This window comes from Leptopilina boulardi, unplaced genomic scaffold, assembly GCF_019393585.1.
Source record: "Leptopilina boulardi isolate dan_hultmark-lab unplaced genomic scaffold, ZJU_Lbou_2.1 LbouV2_386, whole genome shotgun sequence".
Classification (NCBI taxonomy): domain Eukaryota; kingdom Metazoa; phylum Arthropoda; class Insecta; order Hymenoptera; family Figitidae; genus Leptopilina; species Leptopilina boulardi.
Window position 1 is genome coordinate 1,915,169 of NW_026137958.1, and position 18,885 is coordinate 1,934,053.

Genomic DNA, 18,885 nt, shown 5'->3' on the forward strand with positions numbered 1-18,885 from the left:
CCGGGAAATGATCTGCACAGAGGGTGACCTTCACGCCTTAGTCTTCACTGAGACGTTACAGAGTACGGTCGGAAGTTCATACATTATTTGAAGAACTATCGTCACAGTTCTTCTTTTGCAATTTCATTTATCTCAACAAAAAAAAATAAATAAATAAAACTTTTTCCGTTCAAAAAGTGTTTAATCGATCAATTAAAAAAAAAAACGTGATTTTGCTGGTTCGAAATCTAGTTGCAAAAAAGGATTAATAAAAAAAAAAAGAAAAGAGTGCACACCCTCAAGTGGGAGGAGTTTTTCCAAACAAGTGGAAAACAATAGTTATTATTTTCAATGATGATGCACACTATGAGTGAGCATGCGGGGGGAGCTGGAGGACTAGGTGTCCTACCATTTGATGGAATGGGACTCTATGAACAACCACGGCCAAGGTTTGTCTTCAAAATGCCCCGAGTTGTTCCTGATCAAAAAGCAAAATTCGAGAGTGATGAACTTTTTCGAAGATTGGGCCGCGAAAGCGAGGTGAGTTTTTCTCAATCAATTATATTCTAATTACTTTTTTACTCCAAAAATTCTCTTTTGATTATTTAACAAAAAAAATTGCAATTTTATAACTATAAGAACCTAATTAACTCTCTAAATCTGAATTAGTAAAAAATGTTTATTAATTTAAATTAGTGACTCACTTTTTGCTTTTGAATTAGTTAAATTTTACTAATTGTTAGTAAAAGTTACTAATAATTAGTAAAATTTTACTAATTCAGAAGCAGAAAGTGAGTTTTTAGTAAACATTTTTTACTAATTCAGATTTAGAGAGAATGTAAAGTTTATTTTAATTTAACATTATTAATTGAATTAAAAATTTATTAATCCAATTAAATTGTTACCTTAATTATAATATCAAGTATTTGAAATGATTATATAAATAAGTTTCACATCATGTCCATATAGGTGAATCTTATTTATAAATCATATTTCAAAGAATATTAAACACAAATGGAAACTTCTGAACAATATCATCATTATAAAAATAAACAGTGTTTATAAAGTTATTAGTTATTTTCAATTATAAAGTGTGATAATTTCATTTTTAAGATATCTTTTGAATTTTCTATTTCCATAAATCTGAATTTCACTTTTGACTAATTCAACGTTCATTAAATTAATTGGTAACCTTTTTCGACTAATTCTTAATAAAAAAAAAAAGTAATTGGTATCTAAATTACTAATTCATTTAGAAAAGCCACAATTTCATTTAGTAAACTTTAATAAAAAAATTTAATTTTCTACTAATTAGTCATTTTTCCAATTAAAAACAGTTACTTATTTATTTAATTAACGAACTAGCTAAATTTGAATGAATTAAAAATAAACTACTTGATAGCAAAAAATCAGTCATTGATTCATATTTCTACTAAAAAATTAGTTAAAAATAATTATTAGTTAAATGCACTTTTAGTTTATGTCAAAATAACTAAAATTTCTATAAATGAATAAGTCAATTTTAACTATATTTTCTATTTACAATTAATTATTAATTAGTTACATTTTTTTTATAAATTTTTGTACTAATTTTATTTATTTAATTTTTTTACTAATGAAACAAGTCAGCTAATATTTTACTAATTAATTATTTTTAATTAACAAAAATTGCTGTAGTTAAATTAGTCAAAAGTGACTAATTTAGATTTATAAAAAGTATAAAATTAATTAATTCGCTGGAAAAAAAGGACACCTCATAGTTTAATCAAACGAAAATGTCCTTTTTCTCCACTAACCGAATTAATAATAAAGCGTGAAATAATTAAATGTAATAATTTATTTTAACCCCAAGAATTCATTAATATAGATATATTATTAAATGAAAAATTAATCACTTTCTCATTAACAAAATTTGAAATTGTCATTGCTGTGCGCAAGAAATGCTAAATATTAAATATATATACATGTGTACGTCTATAACTCATATCCTTCAAGAGTTGGGCCACACGCTGACATTTTTTTTTTTTTTTTCTTTAAAGTTCCTCACCCCCATAGATTATACTGAAACCTTTGCGGTTTTGAAAATCTGGTGTTTCATAGGATTAAGAATATGGTCATCAAATATTCATTGTAGTGGTTGACTTTGCAACCGCAAAGATTACTAGCCAACAAAAGATTCATTTCCCTATAGGTAATAAAGTTTTCTTCCTAGGGGATGTATAAGATAATGATAAAAATTTCGATAGAAATAGTGTACCGTTAACTCCTTGTCGTCAAAAGGGTTTTTCGTGAACAGGTGCAGTCTTTCAACAATTTTAAATCATTTTCATTATTAAACACAACATAGAGAGTTCATTAATAATTTTGAATTCAAAATGCATTACAATTTGAAAAACATTCCAAAAACAATTTTACATTTTTTTTTTAATAAAAAAAGAAAGTCTTGAAATTCAATATTTGGTTTTTAAGATTTTTTTTCAAAAAAACTTATTCGATGTGAATAAATTTTGTTTGTAAAAATTTCATTTCAAAAGTCAAAATTATAAAATTTTGTATCACATTTTTTCTACTCTCTAAATCTGAATTAGTAAAAAAAGTTTACTAATTTGAATTAGTGACTCACTTTTTGCTTCTGAATTAGTAAAATTTTACTAATTCGGAAGCAAAAAGTGAGTCACTAATTCAAATTAGTAAACATTTTTACTAATTCAGATTTAGAGAGTATCAAAGAAATATTTATTCGAAAAAAAAGAAAATGTTTCTAATTTATAATTTAAATTCACTTTATATAACTTCTTGTCACGAATATTTTCTACACAGATTATAATAAAATTCTCTGCTGGGGGCAACCGCAAAAGACAATTGAAGGGATTATCTTCTCTGTCGCAAGCCAAAGAGAAATGCATTAGTAAATTTTCAAAATGGCAGACATTTAACCCTTTTAATGATTCTGAGAATTCATAAATATTCTTATTTAATTCAAGAAAAATATATTCTAATCACATATAAGAATAATAATTCAGTAAAAAAATAATTATAACCAAAGAAAATGCAATTTTAATATGAATAAAATTAAACATTTTGGATAAAAATAATAATTTTTTTTTTCCTTTTTTTGTGTTAATTTTAGGTGAAATACACTGGCTATCGAGACAGGCCACTTGAAGAAAGGCAAGTCCGTTTTCAAAGTGGATGTCGAGAGGGACATACGGAAATTGCATTTGCAGCAACTGGCACAAATTTACAGCTCGTATTTGGTGTCGCTTCCGGAAACTATGCGGGAGATCCACGAGAGTCCGATTTTGAAAAAGAACATGGCAAGGTACTAAAAATTGCTTCTATTACATATCAATTATCAAAAGAATTTAATCAACTTTAATTTTTTATTTTTAAATAATCAATAAATTATTATTATTATTTTCCCTCAATTAAAAAATTAAATTCGTTTTTGCCAACTGTATAGGATATTATATTCCTTCGTTTCGAAATCACCTAGAGAAAAGATTTCTTTGATTTAAAGAAACCAATTTCTTTGACTTATTTTTTTTCATTCAAAATAAATTTTTTTTTGAAACAAAAAATGCTTTTTAGTTTCAAAGAAATTTTCTTTGATTTAAAGAAATCGAATGAAAGAAATTTGTGCATTAATTTTCTGGGTGTAGAAACAAAAAATATTATTACAAACTAAACAATTAAATATGTATTAAAATTTCTAATTCGAAAAATATAAAAATCGTTGCGAAGAGGCCAAATGTTTCTCGTTTCCGTTTCTGGGTTATTTTTTTCAAGAATGGATGAAATTGGTATAATTGGATCGTGTGTAAATACATATAGGACCGTTGCAAATTAGAAATCGTTTTGACCTAAAGAGGGCCAAACCTTCAATTGTTGTATATTACACAAAAACTGCTTGCACACGTTTAGCTTTCCTATATATATATTACTATACTATATAATATCGCATGCCATTTTTCGACTCGGCGACAAACTCGTAAATATCCACTTTCAACACTACGGACAAAATGACCGTTTCGTGCTGGATCATTGAGATGTCAATTTCTGACCGTCCTTTAACGTCCTATTTGCTTGACTGTGTCTCTTTTTTCCGGTCCTTTACGATTTTCCCCGCAGGGGGTTGCTCTACCATGGTCCCCAAAATCCCGGGACTCTCAACACAAATTGGAAATGACACCCCCTCAATTTTCACATTTCACATAATATATAAAAATTCAAGGAAAGTCAGTCATTTCGGAGAATAGAAAAAATTACATCAATTTCACGTTTTTTTCTTTTCATATTGTTACTATTTAACAAATAAAGTTTTTTGCAGAACTGACAAATCAAAAAAAAATCCATAGAAAAAATAATTTCAAATTGAAAGGAAAATTTCCATTCTCTCCTCTAAGAACAAGAAAAAAAATATTTACCCGAAACAGCGAAAGATTTCACTAGAATAGCGAAAGGTTTAACTGAAATAAGTAAAATTATTCTTAAAAATAGTGAAACGTTTCGCTGTTTCAGGTAAATCTTTTTTTCCGTGTATAAGAATAGTTTCAGGAAAAATGAAATTTTTTTCAAAAATCAATTTTTTCCTTTTACCTCTAAAGAAATATATTTTTAGGAAAGAAATTTTATTCTAAAATCTGAGGAGAAATTTTTTTTTTAAGGGCGCACTTTGAGCAGGAATTTAAATTAAACATTTTTTTCTTTGTGATGCGTTATTCCCCTTGTACACCCTTTTGAAAAGTGCAGTACAACAAAGTTTATCGACTTTCTCTATACTTGCGCGCGCGCTTGCGCTAAAAAAGGGTGACGCCTCGACGCCTTAACGCCATTGTGATCGATAGGGCGTCGTGTGTCGCCATTGCTCCCAAAAATTTACAACTCAAATCTAAAATACATATTCTTTGTTTTCTTTATCCTTTCTTTTTTTCTAAAATCATCCCACAAAGCAAAATCGATTTAAAATTCTAAAAAAAAATTTCTTTATCTCAACTAAAATTTAAACTAAAGTAACGAAAATTTTGATTACAATTATAATTCAAAATTTGTTAAAACCAAAAAATTAAAAAAAAAATTATTAATTTTTATTTGGTTTAAACTATCAAAATTGAACTGATAATTAAACTTCGTTATTTTGACAATCAATGTCAAAATAAATCACCATTTTTTTTCCTTCATTTCTTTTTTTAGAACCAAGTTATTTTTTTTTTCAAAAATAGAAACGATTCATTTGTAGAAGCAATTAGGAGTAATTAACGTTTTGAAAATTGACGAAATCTTTTAAATCTCAAATATATACATATAGTACCAGATGCCTAATTCACAAGGGATCGTAAATCAATCTTTCTCGATTCTCTTCTTTCCACCCGCAGGATGTTTCTAGTATTTAAATGATTTGCAGGAGTTTTGACTTTAAAGGACCCGCGCGCCACACGCTCACACAGCAATAAAGCTCAAATCGTGCCTCATTCTCAATCTCAAAGCTTTGAGCTCTCCCTCTTCTATATTAAATTGTAAACGGATGTAAACTTGTCACAGGTACTAAAAATCCCCTCAATTATTTTTTTTCTCAAATAAATTGCTTTTTTTTCTTAGTGATAAAATCTAATTTTCTTCCGTATTTACAAATTTTTTTTTTTTTTTTTATACACTAAAAAACAAAACTAAATCCTTGAAAAAATAACAAGTGAAAACAAAAACAAAATATAGAACTAATAAATTTCGTTTGACTAAATTTTTGTTTATTTATAACAAAAGAGAAACAATTTTTCAGCTAAAAAAATCTATTAGTTTTTTTTAGTTATTATTATTATTATAGTATTATTTATATCATACGGAGAAAAATAGAAAAACGAATAAAGTAACTTTTACTACTTTAAAAATAAAACTTGAACTTTCCGGAGTTTCTGCGCATTTCTGGTAATTTTTACTCCGAAAATAGTCAAATTTACTACTGAAATAGTAAAAATTATTCCGGAAATAGTAAATTTTACTATTTTCGGAGTAAAAATTACCAGAAATACGCATAAACTCCGGACAGTTCAGGTTTTACTTTCAAAATAGTATAAAAGTTACTTAATTAATTTTTCCATTTTTCTCCGTGTATTATTATTATTATTATTATTATCTTATAGTAATAGTATAAAAAATAAACAAAATAATAATAATAATAATCAACGAATTCTTAAGGCTCCATATATTAAAATTTTCGAAGCAAATGAAATAGTTCCCCAAATATACATATATATTTAGTATAGAGAACAAATCTCGTTTTAAAATCGCAGAAAGACTATGCGCGCACACGCGTATCCCGCGGATATCGGTTTTTGTTTTAAACGACAATAAAAGTGGAGGAGTAGAGAAAGAAAAGCTGAAGGAATATAAGGCTGACACGTGCGCTATATTGTCATCGAGTCCTGCAGAGAGCAATTATTACGAAAGATACGCACGCATGATAAAAGAACCCCTATGGACCGTGTATTTATTAATAAAAGTCGTAATTACATCGCAGGTACTCAAAGAAACAAAAAAAAAAAAAGAAGAAAAAAAATAGAACCAAAAACGAATTTTGTTTTGAATTATAAGAGGAAAAAAAAAGATTTACAAGAAACCATTTTCTTTCATTTTTATGCAACTATTCCTAATATACGAGCGGATATCCTCTACATTTGAGAGGAAATTACTGTAATAAGAAAAAGAGAACAAATTTCTAATCAAATGTTGAATGAGGCCGTGTCCATGAATTTCCCTCTCTTTTTTATTTAAGTAGTTAACAAAAACTCTTAATTGAAGAGGAAAACGCTAAACTCTCTTTTCGCTATTTCTAAATTTTTAAAAGTAGAATATATGATTATTTACTTTCAATGATGTTATTTTACAGGATAATATCAAAATTTTCCTCTCTTCAAAATTGTCTTGCAGAACAAACATATTCTTAATTGAAGAGGAAAACACCAAACATTCTTTTGCCATCCTAAAATTCTAAAAAGAATGCTTTTAAGGACCTTTTTTTAAAAAAGAAAATGCTAAAAAAAATGCTCACGATTCTTTTGCAGAACGAAAACTCTTAATTGAAGAGGAAAATAATATGCTTCTGTTATTGGTTTTTTTTTTTGCAAAAAACTTGGTAGTTTCAAGCACCATCTTTGAGGATATATTGAACTGACAAGTTTCTCTTTCTTCTAATCATTATCCTCTTAATATAAAACGAAAACTCAATTGAAGAATAAAGTGCCTAAACCTTTCACAATTTTTTTCCTCTCAATATAAGAATAATTGTAATTTTTATTTTTCACGCCAGACAATATCAACAGTTTGGAATAATGTCGAAAATTTCCTCTCAATATGAGATTACATTTTTTTTCACGTGGAAAATAATTTCCATCATTCGGATAAATAAATTTTTATCAAAATTGCCCATATTTCGTGAAAATATTATATCATCTTAGTTTGATTGTGTCAAAAAAAAAAATCCAATTTCAAAACAGAGTTTAAATTTTCATCTCGCGAGAGATGTGTGTGCAGACAGTCCGAAATTAGCGGTCGTTTAATGTCTGTTCTAAATCATTGTTCGTATGCCGAGAGGATCTTCATCTTTATACTATTTTTTTTTCTCTTTTCTTTCTCTCCGTCAATTTCTATCCCATCGTAGATTCTTTTTTCTGTTCTTCGAGAGAGTGTTTCTTTCTCTCCTACGTAAATATATATAAAGCAAAAGCGGAGAGACACTCTTAGAATTTGAGGGCTATTTCTGTTCCTTTTACGGGACAGGTGAGACTTGTATCGTCGTATACAAAAATGACTCTCACGCCATAAAACTCAGCCTTCCGTTGACTAAACGGTATTTTAGCCGCTTCTAATATGTGAAAACCATGATTTTATCGCGCAGAGGGCTCATCCTAATTTTCAGACCTTATAAATATAGATTCAATCTTTTACAAAATTGTAATATATCTTCTACTAAAAAATGGTTCTACGATCAATAGAGACGTAAATCTGCCGGAAATTCTATTCAGTAGAATGTTAATGAAGATTCTTTTTTCTATTTAGTTTAGAAGCTATAATTTTCATTTTCATTCCACTCTTTTCTAAGTATTTTATTTATTTTTCAAATTTAATTTTTCATAAACTTTTTTTTTTAACTACACGGAAAAAAATGAATTTACAAACTCTAACTAATGTTTACTATCAGATCTATCAAAATTAGTAACCACAGATAAATTTTTTGCTATGACAACGAAAAAGTTTGCTATTATAAACAATATAAGTCTTAATTTTTAAAAATTTACTGTCACAGCAAACTTTTTTGACCCCACAGCAAATTTTTCCACTGTCCCTATATTGGCTAACGTAATTTGATGTGGCGGCAAATAATTCGCTGCCACAGAAAATTTTTTCTATGTGCGTGTGTAAAATAAATTTCAAATACATATTAAAATGCCGGAAATTTAGTAAAATAAAATTATTGTTTTAGTTAGTAATTTAAATGAGTAAAAAAAATTATAAATTATAATTATAAAATTGTAATTATTAAATTAACATTATAAAATTATAATTATAAAATTACAATTATAAAATAACAATTGCAAAATAACAATTACAAATTACAATTGTGAAATAACAATTAGAAATTATAATTTTATTTCGTTTGATAATTAAAAGTGTGAAACGCACAAAATAACATTTTGTTATTTCAGCTGTTTTTATTTTCACTCTATACGGTGTTTAGTTGCAACTTATGTTAATAGGATTTGAATGAGTGCGATTATCCAGACGAAAGGTAAAATCAGCGTAAAGTGAATGTGCACAGTTGGTATTTTCTTTTCGCACTCACTCGTATTACATCTGGATAATATACACCTGTCAAACTTTTTTAAATTATTATCATTAAAACTAATTGTTATTTCCTTCTTGCTTTTGAAAAATTTTACATTTTTTTTTCAACTACAAAATATAAAATACGTTTTAATGAAAAATTAATTAACAAAAATTATAAATTTAAAAAAAAACAACTAAAAATAAAAACAAATAAAATATACTTAGAAAGAGATTTAGAAACGTATAAAAAGAATTTTTTTTCCTCGACATAAAACATAAATAACTGACTGAATAGAAAACACAGAGCCAATTAATTAATTACCTTGTTCCAAGCAAGTTTTCGCCCTTAACAACTCTCTCTCTCTTTCTCTCTCCCTATTTCTCACGCGAGACAGTAAAAAAACAAACTCGTAAAGGCGTGACCCATTATCGTCATAATAAGCGACGATATTTAAACTGTAACGCATTCCTGAACGTCAAGCCAAGTTAACCCTTTAACTGGTTCATTTGCATTTGTCAAGAATGAGAGAAAAAAAAACGCATCGTTCCAAGCTAACAAAAATCGAAAAGGGTTATATAATATAACGGAGAGGGAGTTTTTGGTACGTTATTAACGGGTGAGATTTGACTCGCGTACAACTTTGTGACGAGTTGGAAACAAACGATGGGCTATTTTTCGCTTTTGTTTTTAAGAGGCGTGTCCAAAGTGCCTTTTTTTCGTTAGGTCCAGCACGAGGAGAACAAAAGGGAGAGAGAGAGAGAGAAAGAACATTCGTCATCGGGAATTTTAGGACTACACCATACGGTCAACAAGGGGTCCCTTATATTTCTCGCCTCTTTTTCCATTCCTTATGTCATTTTAAAATTTTTGTAGACCACCGAGTGTATAATGCTCAAAAAAAGAACGTGGTCCAGGCGCCAGTTTCTCCGATTTTCTATCTTTACGGTCTTCAACTTCCGGTCTTGCGTCACGTAAAGTCTTTTCAATTTATATAAACCCGCCTATTTTTTTTTTTTTTTTTCGTAAAAGGAAATCTATTTTCAAAATTGGAACATCTTTTTGCACTCAAAAAAAAAAGAAACTGAAATTTCAAAACCCAGACAAAAATTTTATTCATTCAAAGAATTACATTTCTTTGAATTAATAAAATTTTTTTTATTTACTAGAAAAAAATTATTTTATTTTAATTTTTTAAATATCTACAATGAAAAAAAAATTTATTTGATTCAAATAAGAAATATTTGATTTAAGTAAATATTTATTTGATAATAACCAAATACACCGGTATTTGGATCAAATAAATTTTTTTTCCAGTGCATAACAAAATTCGGTGACTTATTGATTCGATAATGAAAATTTCTCTTCGCAAAGTTTCCCCTCGATTATATCCCGTTGTTCAATTATATAATCGGGGAAAAAAAAATTTGTATTGTACACTAAATTTTTGCGCAACACGAGGCAGATGCAACTTTTTCCTCGCAAAAACGTATAAAAAAAACGTTTAAATCTACACTCAGAGAAATCTTTTATTTATGACAAATAAATTTTATTCAAACAAGTAAAATCACAGAAAATTAAAAGGCATTAAAATAAGCTCCAACGCTTATTATTTTAATCCCATTTTTGCTTATTTTAATCCAGTTTGGTATTAAAATAAGCAAAATTGGATTAAAATAATAAGCGTTGCAGCTTATTTTAATTCCTTTTAATTTTCTATGAATTTGATTTAAATAATATTTAATTGAATTAAAATTTATTTAAAACCAAAATATACACGGAAAAAAATGATCACATGGAACAGAGATAAGATTCACTGAAATAGCGATATGTTTCACTAAAATAGCGAAAGTTTTCACAATTCTAGAGAAACATCTCCCATTTCCAGATAAAGATTTTTTTTCCATATTTGTAATAGCTTTTTTATTTGTTTCAAATAAAAAATTCAATTTGTCACAAATTAAATTTTATTTAGCGCAAATAAAATTTTTATTTAATAAAATTAATTTTGAACCAAATAAATATATTTATTTCTAAGACAAATATATAACACTTCTCTGGATGTAAAGAAATTTTATTTTATTTTTAATTTTTATTACCACAGTGCGCCTTATTTTGTAAGAGGGGGGGTCAAATTATATTCGATTTTTTTTTTTTAAGACCGGAAATAGAAAAATTCGAAGAAAATAAATATAATATTAGCGGGAGGCGCTTTCGAAGGATAACTTTAGGATAATTATATCCAATTCGAGATTCCAGGGATCATCCACAGATAAATTATCAGATTTCTCTATTTCGCAGAAAATTTTCTGTTTTTTTTTTTAATCTTTTTTTTGTAGAAAATTTTAAAGTTTTCAAAAGTGAAGAAAAAAAAAATAAATAAAAAGTAAAGTAATTTTATTTTTATGTTAATTTTTTGCCTCCTTTATTTCTAAAAACAAATATAATTAATGTTTTTCCTCATGAATTTCAAAAACCTGATTCTCATCTGTGGAATTCCCATTATTTTTCCCCTGCCGTCGGTGCGGGCTTCAATCTGCAATCATCTCTCTTTCTCTCTCTCTCTCGTCATTTCAATTCGGGTTTTGTTCTGTCGGCAGCAGCCGAATACTTTTTCACGTTTCTAGAAGGCGATTAAGGCGCAAATTGGATGGTTCAGCAAAAGGCTTCTGGCATCAAATATAGTGGGAGGAAATTGCAACGTTTTACTCCTAAACGATCGTGATTCAATCCACCTTTTTCGTTGCTTGGCAAATTGAAGAAGAAAAAAAAATAGAAAATTCGATAGTAATGTCTCTAAATTATCCTGAAATTTCAATATAAAAATAATGGACCTAATATTTCGAAAAACCTACTATATATTAAATATTTCATATCCGAAAGAAATTATATGATTTCCCGTCTCGTAAAATTTATTTTAAATAAAAATATTTCAAAACAACAAACTAAGGTGACATAAATCACAAAAATTAATGAAAAAAATAATTATGATTACAGGTTCATTTGAAATCTCATCTAATAATGAACGGAGTGTGCGTCTTGTGGAGAGGCTGGCTCGATCTGGATCGTCTCGACGGTGTTGGATGTTTGGAGTACGATGAAGAGAGAGCAAATGAAGAGGATGCACTTCTTCGGGATCAACTTGAGAGATACAATCAACGTCTACGTGAATTTGAGGAAAAACAAAGAACCTACAGAAGTGGTGGCGTTCAACCACCGCATCTAAATCATCATCATCATCACCACCATCATCATGGTCATCATGGACATCATGGAACTGGTGCCGCCACTGCCGGTACAGTTGAACCTCATCTCACTCACAGACAGGATCCCGATATGGAGGTCAGACTTCGCGCCTACTGAACACAAAAAATCTAATTTTTGTGTGTCACACTTCATTAAATTACTTGAACATCAAAAAAAAAAAAAAATTCCCGATTGTTGTACGCGCAATAAACATCGAATCATCGGGACATTTTACAAGCAATTTTACCAAAAAAAAAAAAAAAAAATTCTTTTCATAAAAGAGTTAATATATATATAAATATATAGACATCAATCAAGGTTTTTATCTACCATCTTCATTTTCAATTACCTATTTTTTAAACAAAAAAATGTCAAAACGCGCATGAAAATTGGTGCTTCTATATTTGTGCGATTAATTTTTTTCTCACATCAAAACACTTTTGTCGAACAAAAAAAATCTCGTTCGTAAAAAAAAAGGAACCATTGTTTAGTTTTTAAAAAACTAAAAAATTCGAAAAAAATTTGCAAAAAAAAACAAGGAGAAGAAAAACAACGTTGAAAATAGGGTTCTCGATAGTATGGAAAAAATTTCGACGCCTCCCGTTGATAAGATGCCCGTTCATTTGTCAGAATAATAAAATGCCAACTCGAGCTCAGTTCAATATGAAGCTAGTTCAATTGTCAAAATAATAAAAGGCTATCTCAGTTTCAGAATAATATAATCCTATCTCGCATTAAATTCGAATTCAAGTTTTCGTAAATTAAAAAAAAAGTTTAAGTCGATCAGAATATTAATTCATACTTTTTAATGATTAATTAGTGATTAATAATTATTAATAAAATAAGAAATAGAATAAAAAACAAATAATAAAGTAAATGAAAATAAAAAATATTATTAAAAAAGAAAAAAATTAATTTAGCCTTGAATTATTTATTACTAATATTATTTTTTTTATTATAATTTTTTTATTAATTTTTTTATTTTGTTAATCATTAATTAATCATTACAAAATATTAAATAATATTCCGATCGAGTTAAAAATTTTTTATTTTACGAAAACTTGAATATTTTTAACTCGATCGGAATATTATTTAATAGTTTGTAATGATTAATTAATGATTAACAAAATAAAAAAATTAATAAAAAAATTATAATAAAAAAAATAATATTAGTAATAAATAATTCAAGGCTAAATTAATTTTTTTCTTTTTTAATAATATTTTTTATTTTCATTTATTTTATTATTTGTTTTTTATTCTATTTCTTATTTTATTAATAATTATTAATCACTAATTAATCATTAAAAAGTATGAATTAATATTCTGATCGACTTAAACTTTTTTTTTAATTTACGAAAACTTGAATTCGAATTTAATGCGAGATAGGATTATATTATTCTGAAACTGAGATAGCCTTTTATTATTTTGACAATTGAACTAGCTTCATACTGAACTGAGCTCGAGTTGGCATTTTATTATTCTGACAAATGAACGGGCATCTTATCAACGGGAGGCGTCGATTTGTAATCGACGCAAAATATATGCATTGGAAAAAAAAAAAATTGTCAACCGGTAACGCGTGACCCTGTTAACAAGACTTCGGAGAATACTGATTTCGCCTTGCGTCATTAATGCGCGGCGAACAACCTATGAATCAGGCTTACTGCGAATCTGAGTATCTCTCTCGCGCGCGCGTGAGTCATCTACGAGGTCAGTTTATTATTATTATTATTTTTTATTTAAGTTAATTTTAATCATATTTTGTTATATATGTACATATTTGTAAAGAGTTTATCAATTAAATATAATTTCTTTCGTGATAATATTCAAATTCTTTCATTTTTCCTTTACTCCCTTCCTGTTATTTACACCCAGAGAAATGATTTATTTAAATCAAATAAAATATATTTGAATTAAATAAACGTATATTTGTCACAGAGCCTACTAACATATTTATTTGGTGTAAATAAAAATTTTATTTGGCATAAATAAATTTTTCTTTAGTTTAAATAAATTTTTTATACCAATGAAATAAAATATATTTGCAACAAATAAATGAGTTAGTAGGCTCTGAGATAAATATACTATTTCTCTGAGTGTAGGTTTCCTTAAATCAAACAATTATTTTTTTAAATTAAACAAATTTTATACTAAAAAAAAAGAAAAAGGATAGAAAAATAAAAAATAAATAAATAACGATAAATTATACACTCAGAGAAATGATTTTTTCCTCACAGCCTAATATATATTTATTTGGTTTAAATAAATTTTTATTTGATTTAAATAATTTTTTATTTGATTTAAATACAAAATTTTATTTACGCCAAATAAATAGGACAGTAGGCTGTGAGACAAATATACGTTTATTTAACTCAAATATATTATATTTGGTTCAAATAAAACATTTCTCTGGGTGTAGAGAAAGGAATTGTTAAATCTAATATTGTTACACCCAGAGAAATGATTTATTTGAACCAAATAAAATATATTTGAATTAAATAAACGTATATTTGTCACAGAGCCTACTAAATTATTTATTTGGCGTAATTAAAAATTTTATTTGTCATAAATAAATTTTTCTTTGGCACAAATAAATTTTTTATTTAAATGAAATAAAATATATTTGCAACAAATAAAAGAGTTAGTAGGCTCGGAGACAAATATACCATTTCTCTGAGTGTACTCTCTAAATCTGAATTAGTAAAAATGTTTACTAATTTGAATTAGTGACTCACTTTTTTCTTCTGAATTAGTAAAATTTTACTAATTATTAGTAACTTTTACTAACAATTAGTAAAATTTTACTAATTCAGAAGCAAACAGTGAGTCACTAATTCAAATTAGTAAACATTTTTACTAATTCAGATTTAGAGAGTAATATAGAAATAAATCTAGTTTGCCGTGACAAAAAAATATTTTTTTTATTCAACAAAATTATTATTTTTGAGAACACTTTTTTAATTCAAAAAAAAAATTTCTTTGATTTAAAAACTAAATTAAAAATTTTAACTAACTAAACTATTGTAATAATTAATTTTCTTTAAATTCATTTTAATTTTCAACATTAACTTTTGATAACTAGCTTGAGTCAAAAGAAAATGATAATTTAGATAAAGAAAAATGAATTCATCGAAGAAAAAAAGTTAATCAGTTAATTTTCATAAAGTAATGATTTTCGGAATGACGAATTTTCTTGGAATACATTCAAAGTGTCAAGATTTCAGGGGAATACGATATTATTGATGTTTATGAGACTTTTTTTTTTTTTTTTTTTTTTTTTGCTATCGAATTGACCTTTTTTACTGAAATCGTGATTCAGGTGTATTCCTTGAAGTAGGCTCGTGTGTCGCTCAGCATCTCGTATTTGATTTCTTTCTATTGAGCCCATATAAAATTTCTTGACAAAAAAAAAAAACGACGACAATTTCAAATGTTGCCGGTACACATATATATATATTGTAAAAATCTATATAAGAGGACTTGGAACACATTAATCACTTTTTTTTCTCTCCCCCCGCTTCTGTGTATTGAAACATAAAAGTCAAAGGTGACAAAGGATTTTCTCGTTTCATAGCGGGAATTCCTCGTAAATAGAAATGTCCCGTCGATGCCTCGTCGACCCGTTCGAAAAACGAAGAATACGCCCGTTTTCCTAAAAGCATTTGCCTTCACATTTTTTTTTTTTCTAAATCGCATTGTCATACGTGCATTCCAAACGACAAAAAATTGTACTGACTTCATTTATTTCAATGTAATTTATTTTCACGTAAAAAAAAATGAATATAATAAGAGAGAAATAATTTATTACTTCTTTTTCGAATTAGAATTTTTCTCATTCATAAAAAAAAAAATCTTATTTTAGAGTTTAAATTACCTATAAAGTAAAAAAAGTTTTAAATTGAAACTGAAAAAAATTAATCACTCCTTCCCTTAAAATAATAAATCCTTTTTTTTTAACACTTTGATTGAAATTGAGATTCTAGGAAATTGATGATTTGGAGAGATTCAACTTTAATGAAGGTTTGACAAAATATGCATATATGCACGTGTCTGTATTTACTTAATGCATCAAGAAACCAATAGGGGATATGTTTTATAAGCAACGAAACGAGCGTTGAAGCGTGGAAAGTTTGTTTAGTAATACACCCTTAATTCCAATCCGACATTATACAATCCTAGAATTCAATATCAGAATTAATGCACTGAAAAAAAAAATTTATTTGATTCAAATAATCGGTTACTTGATTATTATCAAATAAATATTTCAAATAATTATTATTTGAGATGGTATATTTGTTTCAAATACAGAAATTATTGGTTGAAATAAAATTTATTTCATTCAAATATAAAAATTATTTGGTTCAAGTAAATATTTATTTGATAATATTCAAGTAATCAAGTATTTGAATCAAATTTTTTTCTATGTAGTTTATTTGAAAAAAAAATTAAGTTTTCTTTCATTGTCAAACAGAAATAAAACAGAAAAGTTTGCCAAAAGAAATTTAAGAATATTTACCAAAAGAAGAAAATTTGTCAAAAATAAAATTTTGAGAAAAAAAATTCTACCGTCTAAAATAATTATTTTCCTAAGCAAATATTGGAAAAAAAAACCTTTTAGTAAAAATTTCCTATATTATAAATATAGAAATGAAATCAAATTATATTGATTTGTCAGAATATTTTTCTATTCAAGAGATGCAAGGTTGCAATATAGATGAAAATATTACACATATACCTGCAGCTTCTGTGAACTGTAAAAATGGATGACAAAGGGTTTAAGAGATTTAGCGGGTGTAAGAGGATTAAAATAAAAAAAAAAACCAAAGAATGCTTTCAAGTTTAGCTTATATACAAGCCAGCGGGCAATGCAAACACACTTTTTTCAAAACATTATCATTCAATAGACTTCAAAAAAAAAAAAAATAATAAAAACTTTTATACTTCTTTTCTTTTCTATTTTAATTTCTTTTGATGCAAATTCAAGATCATTTAAATTGGATTTATTTCGTGGGAAAGATTTTTCACTTTTTTGGCTTTTTTTTTTTTGCCCGAAAGATCAATGTTTCTTATTTTTTTTTCACCTCGAGATAGGTAAGGCTTCTTATAAGAATTCCATCTTGTTCGGCTATCATCTTACAACGAACAACGTGTCTGGGAAAGGAAGTAATTGTAACGTATCACTTATATTCTTTGCTGAAATTTCCTTCTAATTTTTTTTTTCATATAAATTTATATATAAAATAAAGAAAGAAGAAAATTTTCTCTTTTATTAGCAGAATTTTTTTTTTTTTGAAAATGTAAATTAAAAATTTAATTCACAAAAAAATTATATTTTGTGATTTGTAATTTTTTCAATAAACTGAACGAGAAGAATGGGATTTTCTAAAACTGAATTATTCGTGCATGAGTACATATATAAAAACGTGCAAGACATTTTTTGGAAGAAGGATCTTTGACATTTTGTGTGAGAAAAGTCACACTGAATGAAGTCATCGTCCCTTAACGAGGAGGAATATAACATAAAAAGCAAAAGTAAAAAAAAAAAAGAGAATCTTTCGACACATGTGAACACTAATCCATGAGCTTGATGGATGAGAAATAAACACTCGATTCATAAAATTTTTATCAATTTATGTCTATATAGACAGTCTATTGAAAAAAAATTGTACAATTTCGGATAATTTTTTTTTTTTTTTTGAAGAAAATTACTTTTTTTTTCCTCTTTATAGAAAAATCTTTTTTTTGAATATATTATCACAGAAAATTAAAAGGCTGCAACGCTTATTATTTTAATCCAATTTGGCTTATTTTAATCCATTTTGGTATTAAAATAAGCAAAATTGGATTAAAATAATAAACGTTGCAGCTTATTTTAATACCTTATAATTTTCTGTGATTTTATAAATTATTAATATATAAAAATTAATTAGTTTAAGTGAATTGTTTATCATTTTTGTTTAATAGAAAATAATTTGTCTCACTTGGAGTTGAATTTTCGTTATTTAAAACAAAAAAAACAAATTCTCAATTACGTTTTGTTTATAGAGATTCTCTCTATGATTATAAAGTATACGGAAATAATCTAAAAGGTTACTAAAAATTTCAACATATTAATATTATTATCAACGCGTTATTCACAATTTCCGGCGATTAGACAAGTTTATCAATGTTTGCGGTTTATAACACTATAGTTATGAATTAAAAATAAAAAAGAAAAAATTGAAAAACCATATATCAAATTAAGAAAACTAACGTGTAAATATTATCAAAACATTAAATTATTTATAATAAAAATTATTTCCACCTAAATTCCGCATCATATAAAGACAAATTATTTTCCATAAATCAATTTTGATATTTATAATAAAATTGACATATTGACAAATAATTGAGGCTCTCTGATTTCCAAAAATTGTAAATTGTCCGCGGGAGAAAATTGTGGGGGTGACACAAAAAGGGGGGGATAAAAATCAAAGGTCTCTCTCTCTCTCTCTCTTTTAGGCTTGAATAAAAGAAAAATAAAACTATTTAACGTCTCTCGCATTGCAGATATGTGTATCGTTTTGTATTTATAAAAACAGAATTGTTCAAAAGTTAAGAGGGTGTTGAATTTGAGGGTGAAAATGATCACCCGTCGTGAGCTGTAGGCACTCATCGCATCTGCCTTCGATTTATTTCCAATCATAATCGATGGCTTTTGGTCCCCGCGGTGTCTCATTTTGATTTTCAAGTGTCACCAACAAAAAGTGGAATGAATAAACGAAAAATTATGATTTCGAAAACAGCAAAAAGAAATATTTTTTATGTTTCTAAATTTTACTATTTAATAACGAAAATTTATG

The 18,885-nt window shown here is 26.9% G+C and overlaps 2 protein-coding genes across 2 annotated transcripts in view; one reads left to right on the plus strand and one right to left on the minus strand.

Annotated features, from left to right (window-relative positions):
• The window catches only part of LOC127288415 (uncharacterized), a 261,749-nt gene that overhangs the window by 207,632 nt on the left and 35,232 nt on the right, over positions 1-18,885 (minus strand). The window lies entirely within an intron of this gene.
• LOC127288457 (protein big brother-like) lies at positions 36-12,471 on the plus strand. The gene is made up of 3 exons (XM_051315923.1): positions 36-519; positions 3,110-3,301; positions 11,795-12,471. The coding sequence occupies exons 1-3, from the start codon at positions 331-333 to the stop codon at positions 12,158-12,160; spliced, it is 747 nt and encodes a 248-aa protein (XP_051171880.1). The 5' UTR covers positions 36-330; the 3' UTR covers positions 12,161-12,471.

What these genes read in the sequence shown, in the direction of transcription:
- LOC127288457 (XM_051315923.1), top strand. Translation starts at nt 331, where the DNA reads ATGATGATGCACACTATGAGTGAGCATGCGGGGGGAGCTGGAGGACTA. An exon ending in GATTGGGCCGCGAAAGCGAG is followed by an intron (nt 520 to 3,109) that starts GTGAGTTTTTCT and finishes TGTTAATTTTAG; the next exon opens with GTGAAATACACTGGCTATCG. An exon ending in TTGAAAAAGAACATGGCAAG is followed by an intron (nt 3,302 to 11,794) that starts GTACTAAAAATT and finishes TTATGATTACAG; the next exon opens with GTTCATTTGAAATCTCATCT.